Source organism: Euphorbia lathyris, chromosome 2, assembly GCF_963576675.1.
Source record: "Euphorbia lathyris chromosome 2, ddEupLath1.1, whole genome shotgun sequence".
Lineage (NCBI taxonomy): Eukaryota > Viridiplantae > Streptophyta > Magnoliopsida > Malpighiales > Euphorbiaceae > Euphorbia > Euphorbia lathyris.
Genome location: NC_088911.1, coordinates 141,614,997 through 141,637,074, shown reverse-complemented (window position 1 = coordinate 141,637,074; position 22,078 = coordinate 141,614,997). Strand labels below are relative to the sequence as shown.

At 38.1% G+C, this 22,078-nt stretch overlaps 1 protein-coding gene and 1 long non-coding RNA gene across 6 annotated transcripts; one reads left to right on the top strand and one right to left on the bottom strand.

Moving 5' to 3' along the window:
• Positions 1 to 3,081: 3,081 nt before the first annotated feature.
• LOC136220175 (uncharacterized) lies at positions 3,082 to 4,786 on the top strand. Its single transcript, XR_010684412.1, has 3 exons — positions 3,082 to 3,239; positions 4,277 to 4,330; positions 4,766 to 4,786. It is a non-coding gene; the product is annotated as an uncharacterized lncRNA (long non-coding RNA).
• Positions 4,555 to 21,720, bottom strand: LOC136220174 (protein INCREASED PETAL GROWTH ANISOTROPY 1-like). Of its 5 annotated transcripts, XR_010684411.1 has the most exons (6): positions 20,849 to 21,720; positions 20,657 to 20,773; positions 19,545 to 19,726; positions 19,346 to 19,457; positions 5,103 to 6,217; positions 4,556 to 5,002 (listed from the first exon to the last, which is right to left on the bottom strand). XR_010684411.1 is itself a non-coding variant. In XM_066007922.1 (5 exons), exons 1-4 carry the CDS (start codon positions 20,849 to 20,851, stop codon positions 19,358 to 19,360), a joined length of 402 nt encoding a protein of 133 aa, XP_065863994.1. In that variant the 5' UTR covers positions 20,852 to 21,720; the 3' UTR covers positions 4,555 to 6,217; positions 19,346 to 19,357. The 5 variants fall into 5 exon arrangements, 4 of the variants coding, with proteins under 4 accessions (XP_065863994.1, XP_065863998.1, XP_065863996.1 ...); XM_066007922.1 differs by having other exon boundaries at positions 4,555 to 6,217; XM_066007926.1 differs by having other exon boundaries at positions 4,557 to 6,217; positions 20,861 to 21,720.
• Positions 21,721 to 22,078: the final 358 nt, after the last annotated feature.

Genomic DNA, 22,078 nt, shown 5'->3' with positions numbered 1-22,078 from the left:
TTCCAGATGGAGAGAGAGTGGGTTTTGAGTAGGGGTGGGCACGGTTCGGTTAATCGGTCCATTAGGAAAAAAATTAACCGAACCGTTATCAACGGTTTTTTAACCATTCAAACCGAAATCGGTCCATATCAATCGGTTAACCATCAACCGGTTAACCATTAATTTCGGTTAGGTTTTTCGGTTAACGGTTTTTAACCAATTCTCACTAGTTAACCAAAAATCAACGGTTAAATTTTTATCCAAACCTAAATTTTTAAACAATATTAAAATACACAAAATTCAAAAATTCAAACGAAACGAATTCATATAAAAGTTCAGAATTCAAACATAAATACTGAACTAAAAAATAATCCATCAAGTTTACATTTAAAACATAAAGAAATGTAAATAATATTTCGTCAAAGTACTTATTACAACATAAAGCAGTATAATCTATATTATATATTTATATTAATCTATATTATAATCTATGTATTTATATTAAGCAGTATAATCTATGTATTTATATTTATATTTGTCTTGCCTTTGTCGTCAAATGGCCTATATATTTTTAAAAAAATTTATATTTATTAAATGGTTCGGTTAACCGTTAACCACGATTTTTGAACACTCTAACCCTAAACCGAAACCGAAACCGGTATCTATCTATTTTTTTAACCATTAAAAAAACCACCGGTTCGGTTAACCGCTTTTTCCGGTTCGGATTATCGGTTATCGGTTTGACCGGTTTTTTGCCCACCCCTAGTTTTGAGAGAATCGAGTCTATGTTGAAAGATAAAGAGAAGAGGGGGAAAAACAAAAAGTAAAATGTGAAAAGGGGGAGAATTCCCGTTCTCTAAAAAATTTTCCTCTTAATTTAAATAAAATAAAGTTTATCTTTTTATTAATTTTCCCACAAATGAAATTCTTTCGGTGTATAAAATAATCCGCTGGTATTATCACCGGCGGATTTCATTACCTGCATTCCGCTGTTGATTCGTCGGTGCACATTAGCGGAATCGGATTCGCTGTTATTCCACTGGTGATCACCAGCGCAATTGATACCGCTAGTAAATTTCGCTGGTAATACGTGTTTTTCTAGTAGTGATTGTTCTTGGCTTCCAACGTTAAGGGTAAAATTACTCCCAACCCAAAACATTAGGGGTATTTTAGTACCTTAATCCGAGTTAATATTATGATTTTTGTATTTAGTTGTTACAGAATAAACAAGTTTATGGAGCTGGTGAAACACTTGCATAGTTCAGAGAGCTAATCAATTTTTATGGACAAGTTAAGGGAGTTGGTGATACGAAATAAGCAAGTTTAGGGAGCTGGTGAGACACTTTGCAAAGTTCAGGAAGCCAATCTACTATTATGAACAAGTTCGGGGAGCTGGTAGTGTATTAAGCCTAGATAAAATGATTTTGGTTTGAAGCTTTGCACCACTTACTATATCCGTATATGGGCCGTGTATCATTTAATTTTTCCATAAAAATATTTGAGTTTTGTTACGTAATGAAAATCGTATTTAGTTATACGTATTACCAAATTTAATTTTTAACAACTATAAGATGTAAAAATACCCCAAAACATTTACCGCTAAGAACAATTTTTATCATTAACATTTAAAGTACAATTTCACTCTTAATATTGGCAGCCAAAAATAATGTTATCTTAAACGTGGGCAAATTGGATCAATTTCATACATTATTTATAAAAATAGAGACATTTTATCTCTTATTATGTACCAATTGTGTATGAGTTTGTTCTAAAAAAAGATTTCATATTTTTTATAATTTAATCATAGAATTGGATATTAGTATTTATATATTCGATGAAATATTTGAATTTTTTTTCAACTCGTACAAAAGACAGAATTTTTTAAAAAAATATTTCACTTATAATCATACATTTGTGATCTATTACTAATGAATGATAAAATTACACAAATATGAAGTGTATATGACATGATTCATGAACGAAAAGACAGTTTAATAAATTATTTTTCAAATTGACCTAGTTTGTCAACATTATGGGTAAAATTACTCTTAGTAGTACATTACGAGTAAAATTACATCATTTTAGACGTTAGGGATAAAATTGCACTTGACTATAAACGTTAGCGATATTTTTGCACATTGAACCTTTTTAATATATTTATCACAAATAAAATATAATTTTACATATTAATTTTAAAAAAATTAAATCCCAATAAATAAATCATAAATCCTAAAAACCTAAACCATAATTTATAAACCCTAAACCTTACTATATGTATTAAATACAAAGTTTCACATAATTAAAATTATTATTTGATATAATGGTAAATAATTTTTTAAAAATGAATTCTATGATTTATTGTTAAATTATCTTCAGGAAAATTATTTAACTTCATGTAAACATCGGAATAATAACTTTTTTTATAATCAATACTCATATGTACCACAATGTCGTGTCACTTTTTAAATTTGAATATTTTTAGGGATAAGTACAAAAAAAAAAAAACCTGTAGTCTCGAACCTGTGGTATTGTTTTTTGTACACAGAGGTCTGTGCTAAACGCCGTTATCAAACAGAGGTAAAATTGACTAACGGTGTTAAAATTCAAAGAGAAAAGAGTTAATTTGGTCCTTATATTTATTTATTTTATAAATTAACACCTCTAATTATCTAATTATCACAAATAAACCCCAAAATCAAAAATAAATATAAAAAATACCATCTTTCCATCTCTTTTTAATTTTCCATCCAAAATAAAAAATAAATATAAAAAATAAATATTAAATTAAACCTAAACTAAATTAAACCCAACTTAAACTAAATCCAAATTTAGAAAAACCCAAATTTCCCTTTCCCTCTTTTTTCTTTTCGACCTCTTTCTCTCCTCACCCTGCGAACTCGACGTTCTCCTCCTCCCCTGCGATCGATCGATGTCGTCTTCTCCTCCCTGCCGAAATCGGTTTCTGTCATTGCCGCCTCTCTCCTTCTTCAATTTCTTCTTCTTCCTTGCGGCGTCGATGTCTTCCCCGACCTGCTGCCGTCGAACTCGACTTCTGCCATTGCCGCCGTTGTCGCCGCCTCCTTCAGCCGTGACAATGTCGGCCTCCTCCTCCACGGGTAAGTTTCTGCCATTGCCGCCTCTCTCCTTCTTCAATTTCTTCTTTTTCCTTGCGGCGTCGCTGCCGTCGAACTCGACTTCTGCCATTGCCGCCGTTGTCGCCGTCTCCTTCAGCCGTGACAATGTCGGCCTCCTCCTCCACGGTTAAGTTTCTTCCTTTCCAATTTTGCCTCCTCCCTTGGTTTTGCATAAGTTTACATGATTTTACAGATTTGGGCATGGCTGAAATTTGATCTGATTTCGTTTTTCTTGTCTAATTAGGACTTAGGACATGCTTAAAATCATATTTGGTGAACAATGGATATAAATTAGGTTTAGGAGAGGTGATTGATATTCTAGGATTGGAAGAAGAAGAAGAAAGAAAGGAAAATTAATTTGATATTTATTTTTTATTTTGAAAATTAAAAATTAAAAATAAAAAAGAGATGGAAAGATGGTATTTTTGATATTTATTTTTGATTTTGGGGTTTATTTATGACAATTAGATAATTAGGGGTGTTAATTTATAAAATAAATAAATATAAGGACCAAATTAACTCTTTTCTCTTTGAATTTTAACACTGTTAGTCAATTTTACCTCTGTTTGCTAACGACGTTTAGCACAAACCTCTGTTTGCAAAAAAAAAAAAATACCACAGGTTCGAGTTCGCAAAACCGGTATATCACAGGCATTTTTTTTGTACTTATCCCTATTTTTTATGTGCAAAAGTGAATATCGTACCTAGGGTTGTTAATGAGCTAGGGTAGTTCGCAAACTATTTGAGTTTGGCTTGGTTAAATCTCGATTTGAGTTGGCTCGGATTGGTTTTGAACATTAACGAGTCGAGCTTGGACTTTCTTAAGTTCGACTCGAAAGCTTCTAAACAAACTTGATTATGTTTTAACTGTTATATATATTTCAATACTCCTTAACTCAAAATAATGACCATTGACAAAAAGAAAATGAGTAACTAGTTATGCTCTAACTCTTAACTCGTTACAGATTACAAGGTCCATAACAAAAATACTTAATAGATACTTTAGGCATTTGGCTAGTTTGAAAAATAGGAATTCAAAGTTAAAAAATACAAATCCTAGAAACTAATTAGCTTATTTGTCACTAAGTTCCCTCTTTCTACTCTATCATTCACACGTTCACACTAGTTGCACTAACAACTAATATCTATGCGCAACTACGCAGGAAACAATGTCATCTGTAATCTATGAGTTTGTCTTCTCCAACCACAAGAAATAGGTACTATTCTTGAAGCTTGACTGTGGCATTTGATTTCTTTTTTCTTTAAATCTTTTAAACTCATGTGGAGTATTATACGGATTTTTTTTTTGTCTTCCATGTTCCTTATTCCATGTGGGTAAAGCTCAGCCAATACCAAGTTTGTCTAGGTTCGATAATAGTTCGGCTCGTTAATACCAAAATGTCAACCTACTGAAATACAGACACCACAATTTTAGTTTACCCAATATTCTAATATCACAACATGTTTGAAAATGTTTACAAATAGAATTTCCAAACAAATATTATTTCATATCTTCAATTTAAAAATAATAATCGCCATTAAGGAATTGAATTCTAAAAATAAAATAGAAAGAAATATATTTTATTCTCATATTTCTCTCCATTAACTGAACTAACATACACCTGATGTATCTTATATGTTTTAATACACAGGATATGAGACTCTGAGGAAGGCTGATAGATAATAAGGACCTTCACGTAATTTTTCAAGGATTCCCAAATCACTTGCAAAACTCTAAAATTTATCTAGTTATTGTTCGAGACAGCATTTTCGTTACAACTTGATATTGTGTAGATTCTGCAGCACCGTAAAGCGTCCCTGGAAGACGCCGTTGGGATCGGTCGGGGGCACTCTGATGCCTAAGTCAGTAAACTTCTTGAGGGAATAAACTGTAATGACAAAGCAAAGCTTTAAGAAGAGTGTGTAAGCGTACCTTCACTGTCATGTTACATGGGTATTTATACAAGTTTGAGTGATAACTGTAATAACCTTCTCTTTAATGTCTTTTTAACGAAGAGTAATGCTCTTTCAATGTAATTTAACTCCATCTTCTAACCTCCAAGCTTTGGCAAGTTCTTCAGCCATCATTAATGCTAGTTAAATGATACTCCCTCTATTCCTATATAAATGTCGTTTAAACACTTTTTAAAAAGACCCAAATAAATGTCGTTCTACCACAATAGTATCAATATTAGACTTATTTGCCCCTATTTACTCTACTGTTTTGTCTTTTCTGGAGTAATTAAACTCATATCCCAAAACAAAAAACCCAACTTCCAAAGCAAAGAATTGCAACGAAATGTTTAGAGTCCTTGAGAATATGGTTATATGCTTAGTTTATTGTGTTTGTGGTTCTTTAGTTGCAACAATTTATAGTTGCCAGAATTAAAAAAAAAAAAATTCCAGATTTTTGAATTGAAAAACTGGCGGAAATATTTTGATTTTGATAAAAAAATCATCCCAAAAAATGGCGATAAATATATTTATGTGCAGAATTTAGAGGAAGTTGAAAGAGTAGCCTATTCTAAATTATTGATTGTTGAAAATAGAAAAACAATTGAATAACAAAGGTTAAGAGAAAATTGAATCATGAAGAAGATGGAGGCGAGGCGAGGCGTGCTTTGAGAATGAGAGAGAGGAAAGAGAGTTTTTTTGGGAGATGAGAATAGAATTAATGTTTGTCAGAAGGGTAAAAATGGACTTTTAGAATATTGTTAATATTTGTGCTTTATCCTTAAACGACACTTATATAGGAATGGAGGGAGTAGTAAGTTATGCCGTATAATCCTCTGCTTCTTCTAGAAGGGTATTGCCATATGAGGCGAATCCCCCTTTTACCCTTTCTTGGGCAGATCCTTGTAAGTAGCCCTGGCACGACACCTTATTTCCAACTAAGGCGGATCGTAAGTGGAGCTCTACAAGACGACATCGTATTCCTGTTATGTGCTATGTGGCGGATCATAAGAAGGAATGCTCAAGACGACACCGTATCCTTATCTGTTCGCCATACATCTTGGAGGCGAGCCTTTTCTCCCCTTAAGTCCTCTTTGCTAGGAAATATCTCCAGTTTAGTCCTTCATGTTTCATGGCGGATGTTATCACAACTACAATGACATTAGTAGAAAATTTTAGGATACTGCAGGATTAATACATCCGACTAATTAATTAATGTCATATGTATATATTTTTCTTTTCAGACCAATCACCTCCTATGTAGTCATATGCAAAACGATTTTCATTGGTCGGATGTATTACTCCTGGAATATTGTAAAATTTATCGACAGTACTACATTATGATTAATTATTATAAGCAGGAACTTCATACACGTGTCATGTTTCATTAACAACTAATTATCATATAGAGAAATGAAAAAGTCTTGGCAAAAAGCGGGATCATGATATGGTACATCCTGTCGTATCTCTTCAAATCACACAGAGTTTCTGAATCAAGACCTCCCGCGAATAGGACACAGAAACATTACATTACATTTCATTCGAGGCTTATTATAACATGAACGTGTAATTTGTATATGTATACATAATCTCACCTGGTGAGCCCTATATGCAAATTGCACACCTTGAAGCTGTTGAAACACATTTCCACATGATTTTGATTTGACAAAATTATTTATGTGAATGATAAAAATATTCTATCACATTAAATTTAAATGCTTTGATTTATTCACACTAATGTGTTTGTTCAATGTTGAGTTAATTTGATTTATAAGACATCAAGATAAAAAGCCTAAAGGCCCATAAGGGAAAGTCAGCCCAAGTCAACAGATCAAGACCGCACGGCCCAGGAAGACAAAATGCAGTCGTTCTAAGCAAAGCACTAGCTCAGTGTGAAGAAGGATCGGGAAGCCTTCTATCAATTGCTTCAAGATTAAGCTGCTGAGTTGAACGACAAGAAGTACAAGTCAGCGGCAGAACAGAACAAACTTAGAGACAAAGTATTTCTACTTTGGGTAAAGCTCAGAAGACGCAGTAAGCTGTCTGGAAGACTTTACTATAAATGGTGAAACATTCTGTTCATCTGATGAAAAGCTGCTGAGCACTGCCGTAGACAGAAGATACAAGAATCTCATTGGCCAACGACGCTGAGCACATCTAGAGTGAAAGCGACAGGAAGCCGTTAGCCTCCAACGGTTATTTCGAAATTCGAAATCACCGGTGCTTGAAGTGTCACTATAAATAGGCCTTTCAAATGTTTCATTCGATGCAGATCTTCAATCAAGTCGAAACGCTGACCAAATTCATACTTGAAGTTATGTGAGAAAAGCAAAGCAAATCTTACATCAATTCCAATCATTGTGTAAAAGTCTAGAGTGATTTCATTCATCTAAAGTGTCTTAGCAATTGTTGTTTAGGACAAACACTTATTACTTCTAGAAGAATAGAAAGGAGAAGCTGAGTACTCGGTTATAGTACTCAGCGGTAGGTATAGGAGTGAGTAGAGGAATAGAGGAAGGTACTCTTGTATACTCAGCTTCTATTGTAAAAGGTTTCATGCTCTACATTTAAAGAGCTCAGTAGAGGATTCAAAAAGCTCGAAACGAGTTCCGAGGACTGGACGTAGGCGGAGAGGCCGAACCAGGATATGTCTGCTGAGTAACATATTTCTAACCTTATACTCCTTTATATATTGCTTGCTATAAAACTGACTAAGTAACGAACTCACGCTGAGTTGAGTGCACTAAGAAGCTGAGTTCAGGAATAGACTTAAGTGCTATCTCTTGACTCAAGGAAAGAAGCAGACTTAGTCACCAGTTGACTAAGCTTGTGTCTTAAATCTACTTAGCGCCGCTGTGTAAACCTTTTCTCAAAGAAAAGAAGTCAGCCTTAACGGACAAAATTTTAAATAGTTCCTATCCCCCCCTTGGAACTAACCTTGTCACGTTATACGGGACCAACAAGTGGTATCAGAGCTTAAAAGCTCACTGAGCAAGATATAACTATCTTGAGCTGATCCCCACAATGGCTGAGAACAGCACTCGTTTCCTCTCAGGAAATCAGACAACTCAGATTCTTCCTGAGGGACTATCCATTACTCGGCCTCCTCTGTTCTTCGGGTCTAACTACACCTTTTGGAAGAACAGAATGAAAAATTTCATTCAGGCAACAAATATGAGTGTATGGCTTTCTATAGTCCAAGGCCCATTTGTTCCTGTTGAAACTATTGACAGCCAAACGGTTGTTAAAGCCGAGACTAAGTGGACAGAGGATGATCTCAAGAAGCTACAAAATCATGCTTTGGCTATAAACATGCTTCACTGTGCGTTAGATGCTGCAGAGTACAACAAGATTTCAGGTTGTGAGTCAGCGCAGGAGATCTGGAAGAAACTGGAGGTCACCTATGAAGGAACCAACAAAGTTAAGGAGTCCAAGGTGAACCAGCACATGAGGTTGTACGAGCTGTTTGAAATGAATGATGATGAAGGAATCTCTGAAATGAACTCAAGATTCACAAACATTATCAACAAGCTCAAAAGACTTGGCAAGATCTTTACTGTGGAAGAGCAAGTCAAGAAGATACTGAGGAGTCTTCCCAAAAGCTGGCAAGCCAAGAAAACTGATGTTGAAGAAGCTCAAAACTTGACCACCTACAAGTATGATGAATTATTAGATCTCTGCTGACCCATGCGATCTCAATGAAGAATTTTGAGGTGAAGGAGAAGTCCGAGGACAAGAAGCAAAAGTCCCTTGTCATGAAAGCTGACTCCACTGATGGGAGCTCAACAGACGATGAAGAGATGGCCATGTTCACTAAAAAGATGAAGAGGCTGTTAAGAAAGAATGATAAATATTCCAAGAAGCCTTACAAGAAGTTTGAGAAGTACAAAGCTGAGTCTAGCGACAGCAAGTACAATAAGGACAGCTCAAAGCCCATCACATGCTTTGAATGTCATCAAACTGGCCATATCAAATCAAGCTGTCCTACCTTGAGGAAGGAAAGGAAGAACAGCAAGAAGGCAATGGTGGCAACCTGGAGTGATAGTAATGAGTCATCATCATCAGGAGCTGATGCCACTGAGTCAGCAAAGATCTGCTTCATGGCAGATGAGCTTACTGAGCCTTATGTTTCTGAGCATGCTGACCCCTCCATTGCATCTGACGATGAGGCACATTCAACTGAGGTAATATCACTACCTTTGCTCAGAAATGAAATGATAAATGCCCTGAGTGACCTCTACACACTTATCAAAAAGTGTAACAAGAAGGTTAGAGCACTCAGCATGCGATGTGACGAGATTGAAGAGGTCAAACTGAGTGACCTTCGATATCTTCTCCAAGACAACTCAACTTTGCATAGCAACGTAGAAACTATGCACAAGTTTGTCTCAGAGGTCCAATCAGTTTCTAAAAAACTGAGAAAGGACATCACATCTATTCAGAACCAATTCAAAGTTCCGAATAAAAGAAATATTCCTCTGAACACTCAGTACCGAAGTACTAGTCAGCAGAGATGGAATCCTCAGCGGAATGTCCAGTGTGACTTCTGTGGGAAGAAGGGACACACCACAAATGTGTGCTGGCATGCTCAACACTGGGATGCTGACCAGTCAGTGAGATATCCCAAACGGAAGGTCAGCTGTGACTTCTGTGGGAAAAATGGACACACTGTCCAAGTGTGTCGTCATAAGATTAAGTATGATACTTTACCTTCTGAGCCTAACAAACAAGGACCCAAAAAGACTTGGGTACCTAAAGATAACTAGCTATATTGCAGGTAAGCCTGAGGTGTGCTGAGAAGTCAAAGATGTGGTACATTGACAGCGCATGCTCGAGGCATATAACTGGTTATGAAACTCAGTTCATCACACTTGTGCATAACGAGGTGGAAACGTAAGTTTCGGAGACAACAAAAAGGGTAAGATAGTAGGGTCAGGAACCGTTGGTGGTAATCCTACTATTGAGTCAGTCTCCCTAGTCAGTGGACTTAAATATAACTTACTCAGCGTAGCTCAGCTATGTGATAACGGGAGAAAAGTTATATTTGATAACACTGGATGTAAAATACTCGAGGGAAAAACAAATGAATTGATTTTAACTGCCCCTCGTATTGATAATGTCTTTATGCTGAATTTGGAAAAGAAATTTTCAAAAAATGTATGCTTAGTGTCAAAGGAAGAAAATTCATGGCTATGGCACAAGAGACTTGGTCATGTAAGCATGGACCTCCTGGCCAAATTAGCAAGAAAGCAATTAGTTGAGGGACTGCCAGAACTTAAGTTCGAAAAGGATCAATTATGCAATGCTTGTTAGGTTGGAAAACAAACTAAAACATCTTTTCATAGTAAAAACATTGTTTCAACTAAGCGTCCACTAGAGTTGCTACACTTGGATCTCTTCGGACCAGTCCAGCCGCTGAGCTTGGGTGGTAGGATATTTTCCTTGGTCATTGTAGATGACTTTTCTCGGTACACTTGGATCATCTTGCTGAGTAGCAAGGATGAAACCTTTGAGACGTTTTCAACTTTAGTAAGAAAACTTGAAAATGATAAAGACCTAAAGTTAGCTCACATCTGAAGTGATAATGGTGGAGAATTCAAAAACCAACAGTTTGTTGAATTCTGTGAAGCCAGCGGCATTGACCATAATTTTTCTGCTCCTAGAACGCCTCAACAGAACCTTGGTTGAAATAGCCAGGACAATGCTGAGTGAGCATAGGCTTCCAAAGTAATTTTGGGGAGAAGCTGTCAACACAACGTGCTACATACTTAATAGGGCTCTAGTCAGACTCATATTAAAGAAGACTCCCTACGAACTTTGGAAAGGACGAAAGCCCAACATTGGATACTTTCGTGCCTTCTGCTGTAAATGTTTTATTCTAAATACTAAAGACAGCCTTGCTAAGTTTGATTCAAAAGCTGATGAAGCTATCTTTTTAGGCTACTCAACAAACAGCAAAGCATATAGAGTTTTCAATAAACGAACTCAGGTCTTAGAAGAGTCAGTACACGTTGAGTTCGATGAAACTAACCCTGCAGGAAAAGACAAGCAGCTGACTGAGGATGATCCATACTCAGCACCCGCTGACCAAGAAACAGCCGCTGAGTCACTACCTCAAGGGGTGACCAAAGGTAAAAGCGAAACTCAAATTGTTTTCACTGACCAATCTATACCTGCAGAGATTGTTGAAACACAACCAGCTCAAGACATCACTCTACCAAAAGAAATCAGAATACCAAGAGGACACTCAGAAAGTGCCATTCTTGATGCTGCTGAAAACACCCTGATGACAAGAAATCAACTCAGGAGATACCTCAGCAACGTAGCATTCGTCTCAGTTCAGGAACCAAAGAACTTCTCTGAAGCTGAGCACGATGAGTTCTGGATGAGTGCAATGCAAGAAGAACTTGATCAGTTCAGAAGAAATGAAGTATGGGACTTAGTGTCAAATCCAAGAAGCCAGAAGACCATAGGAATAAGATGGGTCTTCCGCAACAAGCTAGATGAACAAGGGAACGTGGTCAGAAACAAAGCAAGACTTGTAGCTCAGGGCTACAGTCAGCAAGAAGGTATTGACTATGGTGAGACCTTCACCCCAGTGGCAAGGCTAGAGGCTATAAGAATTTTATGTGCATATGCAAGTTATATGAACTTTAAATTATTTCAAATGGATGTTAAAAGTGCATTCCTTAATGGAGTTATAAACGAGAAAGTCTATGTTAATCAGCCTCCAAGGTTTGAGAATCCTAAGTTCCCAAACCACGTTTATAAGCTCAAAAAGGCTCTGTATGGTCTCAAGCAAGCACCACGTGCTTGGTATGAGAGGCTGACCAGTTTCCTGCTGACTAAAAATTATGTCAGAGGTAAAGCTGATAAAACCTTATTCATTAAGAGGAAGGGTAAAGATACCCTACTGGCTCAGATATATGTTGACGATATTATTTTTGGTGCCACTAATGAGTCCACGTGCAAGGAATTTAGCAAGCAGATGCAGACTGAGTTTGAAATGTCAATGATGGGAGAACTCAACTTCTTCCTTGGACTTCAAATCAAACAAGGGAAAAATGACATCTTCATCAGTCAAACTAAGTATGCTAAGGAGATATTGAAGAAGTATGAACTTGAGAATTGCAAGTCAATATCTACCCCTATGGGCACTGACACTGTCCTCTGCGCTGACGAAAATGGTAAGTCAGTAGACAGCAAATTGTACTGAGGTATGATTGGCTCTCTACTCTACTTAACTGCTAGTAGGCCGGACATTCAGTTCTCAGTATGTTATTGTGCTAGATATCAATCTAACCCTAAGGAATCTCATTACATAGCTGTAAAAAGAATCTTTAGATATTTGCAAGGCTCAGTGAATGCAGGTTTATGGTATCCCAATCCTCATGATTTCACACTCATTGGATACACTGACGCTGACTACGGACGAGACAAGCTTGAGCGAAAAAGCACCTCAGGAGGATGTCACTTCCTTGGAAGCTGTCTTGTGTCCTGGTTCAGTAAGAAGCAGACGTCAGTAGCCCTGTCAACCACTGAAGCTGAGTACATTGCTGCTGGAAGATGTGTTGCTCAAGTCCTCTGGATTAAGCAACAGCTAGAAGATTATGGCGTTCAGACTAAAACAATTGAAGTCAAATGTGACAACAAGAGTGCCATTGACCTATCAAAGAACCCAATCCAGCACAACAGGATGAAGCACGTCAGCATAAGACATCACTTCATCAGAGATCATGTACTCAAGGGAGAGATCAAGCTGACCTATGTCCCAACGGATGAGCAGCTTGCTGATATCTTCACAAAGCCACTGGCTCGTGAGCAATTCAACATACTTAGAGAAGCCATTGGTATGTTTAATCCTCTTCAATAAATTCCAAGTATAATATGTGATATATGCATGCTGAGTGAATTACCATGCTGAGTGATTTGTGCTAAATCAATAACTATTACATGCTGAGTAGATATACACGCTGAGTGGTTATCTTAAGCTGAGCTACTAAGCACTCGAATGATTCCTTCGCGTAGAACTGACTACTCAGAACATTAAACGTTTAGAATTCTTAACACTGAGTAAAAGATCTGTTGCACAAATCAATGCTAAATACGCGAATTAAATAGCCACCTAGGATGACGTAAATGCAATAATTAGAAAATACATGCGCCGATTGTGTCATAAATGCCAGAATCTTTGTCGGTTGAGTATCTCGAGGTCAAACGGCCACCTCAACGCTTCAGATTAACTCGACACCTCTATAAATAGTAGACGAATTCCTACTTGTACCTCTTTACGCTTAGAAATTTCTGGTATTCAAATTCTCTCTTCTCTAAAGTTCCCAAACTTCTAAAACGTCTCTAAGAATCATGTCTAAAGATTCTCAGAATGTCTTCGGTGCCGGTTACGACGATAACCGCTCCGATGAAAACCCTCCATCACCTGCTCAGCAGGAATATAGCGAGACTCCCACCAAGTCTCAAGAACCTGGTCAGCGTGACCACTCTAAGGTCACTACCCCGAGAAAGAAAACCCAGGCTGACCAAGCTACCTCTTCGAAAGTGAAACAGAAGCAGGATAAGGGAAAGAAACAGATGGAACGCACTTACTCCCCAGTTTACGAGAGTGTAAGGGGGTATAAGGTTGACCACTCTCGCTGGTTTTCGAAGAGATTTGTGGAAGCTGAGCAACCCTTCTGTGAGTGGATCTCAAAGAACGGCTGGACCGAGCTGTTCTCGACTCGAGAAGCCACCTATCCTGAGTTAGGAGTTCTACGCTAACCTCAGAGCCGCTGATGATGACCGAGACTACATGGTCACCAAGGTTCAAAGGAAGGATATCCTCATCAACCCTCCTTACCTTGCCAAACTGCTAAAACTGAAAAACGAAGGAGCTCAACTTAGAAAATCAGGTGACCAAGATAAAACTAACTACACCGTTGAGTTCTGTAAACCCGCCGGTCATGTAGGAGATATATCCAGCACTTCCATGGGTCAGAATCAAAAGATGGCCCATTATATCCTGACAAACTTTCTCTTCCCCAAGATCAACGCTACTTCCTCAGCGTCGAACTTCGAGCAATGCTTCATTTGGCATATGCTGACCTACCAGCCGCTCAACATGCCAGTCTTCCTCATAGGTGCCTTTCAACGTAGTACTGGAACTCTTAGATTAGGCTCTCTAATCATCAGGATCCTCAAAGATTATCATGTGAGCCTAGTTGAAGAAATTAATGTCTAGGGAACTGAGATTACTGCAGCTGCACTGTTCGGACTGGTCTACGATTAGGGATGTAAACGGGGCGGGGCGGGGCGGGGATTGGATTTCCCATCCCCGTTCCCCGACTAAACGGGGAATCCCCATACCCGCCCCGCGAAACAAACGGGGACAGAATTCATCCCTGTCCCCGCCCCGTGGGGAATCCCCGACCCCGCGGGTATCCCCGTTTACCCATTTAAAGTTTAAAAAAATATGAAAAAAGAAATAAATGAAAAAATAGAGAAAAAAGAAAGAAAATAAGAAAATATGATGAACAAATAGATAAGTATTTTTATGCGTATTAATCATAGGTTCAAAGTAACTCTTTTTATACGTATTACCATATTTCACAATTTTGGTATGTGAACAATATGTAACCTTCTTGGGAGGATGCAAAGTAACTCTTCATGAAGATATTAATTGGACTTCAACTTTATCAAGCAACATCACTTAGTTTAGTATAGAATTAATATTTAGTCTTTAAAGCTCATTAAATTTGTTGTCCACCTGATGTGGATTTTAGACATATATACCAGCAGTGTAGATAAATATTCGGCTGGTGAAGATGCAAATGGTACACCCCTTCAACATGTGCAACTATTGCACATTGCGCAAACTCAGTTTTCAAAACAATTACATTCATTTTATTTGTTTATTAAACGGGGATTAAACGGGTAATCCATCGGGACACAATACGAGGCGGGTTCGGGGATCCCCGCGGGGCGGGGATACCCTTTCCCATCCCCGCCCCGTCCCCGCTAACGGGGCACATATTAATCCCCATCCCCGCCCCATAATAAAACGGGACGGGGATTACCCGTCCCCGACGGGGCGGGGCCCCGACGGGGACGGGTAATCCCCGCCCCATTTACATCCCTATCTACGATCAACCTATTGTTCCCAAGAAAGGAAAAGGAGCCGCTGTTAAGGAAACAGAGGGAATGCTGACCAGAAAAGGGAAGAAGGGAAAGCAAGTTCAAGCTGACAAATAGGACAGAAAGAGAAAAGCTGTTCAGACCTCTTCAAAAGATGTTGTTTCTCCACCGAAGAAGGTTCGGTTTGTGTCCAAAGGAACAAAGCCTCAAGTTGCACAAGGTCAAGCTGAGCCTAAGTCAGCAGAAAACCTCAAAAGGCAAGCTGAGCCTAAAGAAGAAGAAAAAGAGGACACTCCTGAGCAACCACTAAGAAAGAAGAAGAAGGTCTCTTCTGGGTTAAGTCCCATCGACGTACCCCCACTTGGAGTCGTTATCTCTGAAGACTCTCATTTTGTGAGAAGTCAGGGCATTGTTCTTGAGAAAAACTCCACTGACCAAGATGAAGAACTGGGTGGTCAAGGAGACAGTAGATGTTGAGCAACATGAGACAGCAGATGTTGAGCAACATGAACCAACCAACACTGAGCAGGATGAAGAAGAAGCTGAGCCAACAGCAAATGATCATACTGATCAAGGGGCAATTTCACCTACTGACTCAATTGAGTCCATTCCTGCTGACCCCTCTCCTCAAAAGACTAAGAGATTAAGGAGACTTAAGAAGAAGGCACATAAATCCCCTGTCATTGATCTTATGCATGACTCACCACTGCGGGATCCGATCACTGACCTCTCAGATATGGAGTTCAAATTCTTCTCAAATCCCACTGAGTCTCCACCAGAGCAACAGGAAAAGCAAGCCTCTGTTTCTCAGCCTAAGGAACATGCCAACTCAATTGCTACTCTAAGCCAAGGTGATACCGAGCAAGTGCTCGAAGTTCATGCTCCTCAACATGTTGAGCTAGCTAAGGAAACACCTGCTCAGGTCAGTGCTGAAACACCTCAACCTCCTCAAACCAGTCAGCTTCAGCCTGACTCTGAGCAAGTAGAGTATTCTGCCGATCATCCTCTTCCACAACCACAAGTGCAGAATATCAACCAGTCAGTTTCTGCTAGCAATCTGAACTCAAGACCAGCCGCTGATCATGCTGGCACTTCTGATAATGAACTGAACCAAACACCTCCTCCATCCGGTTCAACTCATATTCCGGCATTTGGGCCAAGCATTGATGGATCATACAACTACTTGCATGCCACTGAGTCTGGTCGAAGAATAATGGACTCAGCTCAAGCTCTACTCCAGAACCTCCATCAAACCAATGCCGACGCTGCTGGGTCAGTTCATGTTGAGCCAACTCAACTTTCGTCTGTCACTCGGCTTCTCACAGAAATCAAAGGTCTTAAGGATCTTCTGAGTGTCATGACTTCACTCCAGTCTCAACAGTCCAAACAGGAATCAATAACAAAGCTGGCCGAACTCCAGCTGACAATGGTCAATCACATGAACTCTCTTCGGGGTCAACTTCAAAACCTGTCAGCTGCGAACTCAATGTATGCAACTTCTGCTGAAGTTCATCAACTCTTCACCCAGCTTCAATCTGAGCAAGCCAGAACCAACGAGCAACTCTCTTCCTCCTCCCAATGTTCCATTGAGCAAATTAGTGAGGCTGTTCGTCTACTCAACTTGAGTAAGGAAGAGATGGAAACTGACCAACTCAAGACGAATGAAATTCTGAGGTACTCTCAAGTCACTTTTAACCATGTGCGTCACTCAAATGTTCAACGTCAGTATTATGATTCGGCTTTGCTAAAGATGTTTCATGAAGCCTATGCCATGCTGACTGATTCTATAACCTGGGTTGGGAAGTCTTAAGAATACATCCTGAGTATGCTCAATGCCTCGGTTAGGGTTCCACGTTCTGTCTTGGATGATGGTGTTCCTATTTTTGATGGTATAAACGAAAGCACGCGCAAGCTTAAGGCATTCTCTGTCCGGTTAACTCATGCTTCCCTCAACGACACCTTCATTCCTCCTCCTCCTGATGCTGGCAAACGAGGGAGAAAGAACAAGCTCAAAGAACTCAGCAAACAGGAGAAGCATCTGGAAGTCAGCAGAAATCCAAAGGAAAAGCTAAAGTGCATGATGTCCAAATCAACTACAAGAAAAAATAGCTTGACTAGGATTGCTAGATTTAGTTTTGTTAAACTTATAGTCTTTTCCTTATGTATTTTGCTGTGCTGACCATTAATACAAAACTATGCATGCATCTACCTTTTTTCAAAGTTGACTAATCTTATGTGATGCTTACTTATGTTTTGTGCTGAATAGTTAACGTATCTTCATTAAATCAACTGTGTTATGTGCTTACATTGCTTCATGATTGTCTGCTGTGTTGATCTATAAGTTGACCTCTTTTACATGTCTTCTCAACTAAAACTCATTGAACAAAGATATACTCAGCGTACTCTGATATCTAAATCTTCCGCATAACTTAAACTGAGTTAAATAGAATATGTTCCATGAGCTGACCTATTTCTGAAAACTGACCTTAGACTTACTTGATTAAACCTTGAAATGTTTAAAGTAAAACTAAGTCAGTAGCTCAACCCTTATGGGGGAGTATCTTGAGAAAAACAAGGTCAACTATCATGGGGGAGCTCAACATTGAGTTCCTTACTGAATATTTTTGCCAACATCAAAATTGAGGAATTTGTTGAAACACCTTTCCACATGATTTTGATTTGACAAAATTATTTATGTGAATGATAAAAATATTCTAACACATTAAATTTAAATGCTTTGATTTATTCACACTAATGTGTTTGTTCAATGTTGAGTTAATTTGATTTAAAAGACATCAAGATAAAAAGCCTAAAGGTCCATAAGGGAAAGTCAAGCCCAAGTCAACAGATCAAGACCGCACGGCCCAAGAAGACAAAACGCAGTCGTTCTAAGCAAAGCACTGGCTCAGCGTGAAGAAGGATCGAGAAGCCTTCTATCAATTGCTTCAAGATGAAGCTGCTGAGTTGAACGACAAGAAGTACAAGTCAGCGGCAGAACAGAACAAACTTAGAGACAAAATATTTCTAATTTGGGTAAAGCTCAGAAGACGTAGTAAGATGTCTGGAAGACTTTACTATAAATGGCGAAACATTCTGTTCATCTGACGAAAAGCTGTTGAGCACTGCCGTAGATAGAAGATACAAGAATTTCATTGGCCAACGACGCTGAGCACGTCTAGAGTGAAAGCGACAGGAAGTCGTTAGCCTCCAACGGTTATTTCGAAATTCGAAATCACCGGTGCTTGAAGTGTCACTATAAATAGGCCTTTCAAATGCTTCATTCGATGCAGATCTTCAATCAAGTCGAAACGCTGACCAAATTCATACTTGAAGTTATGTAAGAAAAGCAAAGCAAATCTTACACCAATTCCAATCATTGTGTAAAAGTCTAGAGTGATTTCATTCATCTAAAGTGTCTTAGCAATTGTTGTTTAGGACAAACACTTATCATTTCTAGAAGAATAGAAAGGAGAAGCTGAGTACTCGGTTATAGTACTCAGCGGTAGGTATAGGAGTGAGTAGAGGAATAGAGGAAGGTACTCTTGTATACTCAGCTTCTATTGTAAAAGGTTTCATGCTCTACCTTTAAAGAGCTCAGTAGAGGATTCAAAAAGCTCGGAACGAGTTCCGAGGACTGGACGTAGGCGGGGAGGCCGAACCAGGATATGTCTGCTGAGTAACATATTTCTAACCTTATACTCCTTTATATATTGCTTGCTATAAAACTGACTAAGTAACGAACTCACACTGAGTTGAGTGCACTAAGAAGCTGAGTTCAGGAATAGACTTAAGTGCTATCTCCTGACTCAAGGAAAGAAGTAGACTTAGTCACCAGTTGACTAAGCTTGTGTCTTAAATCTACTTAACGCCGCTGTGTAAACCTTTTCTCAAAGAAAAGAAGTCAGCCTTAACGGACAAAATTTTAAATAGTTCCTATCCCCCCTTGGAACTAACCTTGTCACGTTATACGGGACCAACAGAAGCACCAATGCTTCTTGATTGCATTCCCTATCTGAATTCCGTCCCACTTCAAGCTCATTTTACGTACACCTTTGCCAACTTCATTAAACCCTCCTTTATCTTCACCGTTACTTACGGTCATCACTTGCATTTTATTTCACTTATCCACCTTATTATAGAGAAAAACATACCTTGCTCACAATTCAGGAATCAAGCATCCAATTGGTTGGAATTTTCCAATCTTGATAAGTACGCAAAGCCGAACTTCTAAGTTTAATCAACCGTACCATTCCTCTCTCCGACCTTGTATAATCAGAAGACAGACCAGCTGGTGAACAATATGGAGATATATATTGGATGCAGAAAGCGAGAAAACCTCACAATGCTTACTTGTCAAGTAAGAGAGCCGTCTTTTTCAGGGCCGTTCCATACGGAATACTAGTATCGTCCTCGAAGGAAGTTATCTCCCTATCTAATTGTTTAAGGTCATGATACTCAATGGCAGCCTCTCTAATGGCATCGGCTTTCTTCTCTGGCCAGTTAAAATGCTTCGAAACAGCTCGCTCGTCTGCCTGTCAAACACAACTTATAAACTAATTACAACATTTACAACACAAATTTAAGACTCTGAGCTTCCATTAAAATGCTAAGAAAAGCCTTAATTATCTTTCCCAATCATACCTTAATCATATGAACCAAGTTCATAACCTAAGCAAAGAAGATAGTGCGAAAGAGGAACAAGAAGAATTTAGTTTTACGTGTATAAATATTAACGGTCCAAGGTCATTGAATACTTTTGCAAACTATGAAGTTATCTCTCAATAGCTCTAAAGTCTAATCTAATTATAAAAAGGGTCATGGTGTCTAAACTTTTAGCATATGAATAGTTCGAATGATAATGAAGCTTCGCTTTTAGTAACCAGAGGATCCTGATATCTGTAATTAAAACAACATATCAAATTCATATATACTAGGCATGCAGTGATTTATCAATAAGGTGTGTGTAGGACTGGACCTAAACCTAACTATCAATGGGGATTTAACAGGACATAATTGTTGCTACCATTAGTCGGAAAATAAATTGCATCACGGTTGCTATAAGTGTAGTGAAATGCTAAAAATGGTAGCACTTTGCCACGAGAAAATATCAGAAAAGTCCCGGCAGACTGAATAAGTGACTTGAGAAGTAAAGGTGTTTGTTGAACAAAAAAATGTTCAAAAGACTATCCTAGAAAGAGTTGAATTCGACTTTCACAAAACAGAGTTTTAATGTGTGCTATCAGATCAGCACTAAAATTCTGGGGATCAGGATCACGCTGCAAGAAATTGATAAACAACAATGTCTCTGCCCAACAATTTTTCATCAACTGCAGTAAAAATTAAAATTTCAAGTCTAACAAACAACCAACAAAACCATTTGTTTCAGTTTCCGTTTCCGTGCTACATAGGCAGCAACTGATAACCAAACTAATAGAAAAACTTGGAAAGGATTTGAAACTTACCAACGTTGAGAGTTGGTCATCAAGCCAATCCACAAATTTCAAGACATCTTCAATGTGAGTACAGACCAAAGCTACCACCATTTTGATAAGTCCTTTGATGAAATCACCTTTTGTTATCTGCAAAGTTGAGAAGCAATTGATGAAATTGAAAATAAGCTATGATATGGTAAAAACTTGAAAAATCTCACGGACCATGATGCTTACAGCTAATAGATATGCTGAACAATTTTGAATTCCTCCAACTATGCTATTGTAAGCACTAGTCACGATTGATTTATAATGATTTCCTAGACCCTGAACATCTCTTTTATCTCTATAGCTGATAGAATTCAACAATTGCAGGAGTTTTTGGAGCAGAGACTGCTCTGGCTACAGGCCTCATCTGTCTCTGTGCTGTGTGAGCTGCTTTTGGGAGTAGATGCATTGGCGATGGCGGATGCGGAGGTTGATGACATGGCGTTTTAACCCTCAGGTCATCTAATTCCATTGTGGTGTTGTTAAATTTCAGGCTCATTCGACTGCTTGAATCAAAACCTAATAATCTAACAATTTTTTCCCTTTTCTAAAATTAAATAACATTTCATGTCCGCTAATTCAATATCAAAGAGAATAGTATATATAATATAATTTAAAGACTTAAAAACATTAAAAACGTCCAACCAAAACCCTAACTCCTTCTCCTTGCCTCATCCTCTTCCAAACCAAAACCCTTGGTTGCCGCCCCTTTGTTTACCAACAACGCCTCTCATTTGGACAGCGGTCTCGTTTAAGTCTTCCGCCTTTCATATTCATTTGATAACAACGACGATTTCATTCCTCGGTAAGTTTTCGAAACTCTCAAGCTTTATATTTTTCGGTTCTCTTCATAGGTAGTCGCCTCTCGATTTTTGCTGGGGATTGGTTAAGGACAAAGACGGTGATAGAGGAAAGAAAGTGAGGGTTTATTGTGTAATGTTGGTATAAATTAGGGTGAAGTAATCGAGCAGATCACCAGTTTGATTGTTTTGCTGTATCTTTTTATGCCATACGATTCTGATGTCGTTTTCTTTGGTCATTTTGATTTATGTTTTTCAAGTCTACTTCATGTTTGGTCAAACACTGATTTCTGAATTTAAAACTGAGTTCAAACACTGTTCAAACTAGTTCGATCTGGATTAAGGGGGAAATTTTGATGTGACACAATCACATGGAAAACCCGTGCGATGCACGAGATATGAAACTTTCATATAATTTAAATAAATAAATAAATTGATTTATTTACTTTTAAGTAATTTTATATTATGTTATGAAAAAAATTATATTATGTATATTTGAAATTAATATATATTTTTTTATTGATAATTCAAATTAAATTAAATTAATTTTGAAAATAATTGATTAATTTTTTTATAGAATTTTAATTAAAGATGAATAATTTATTTA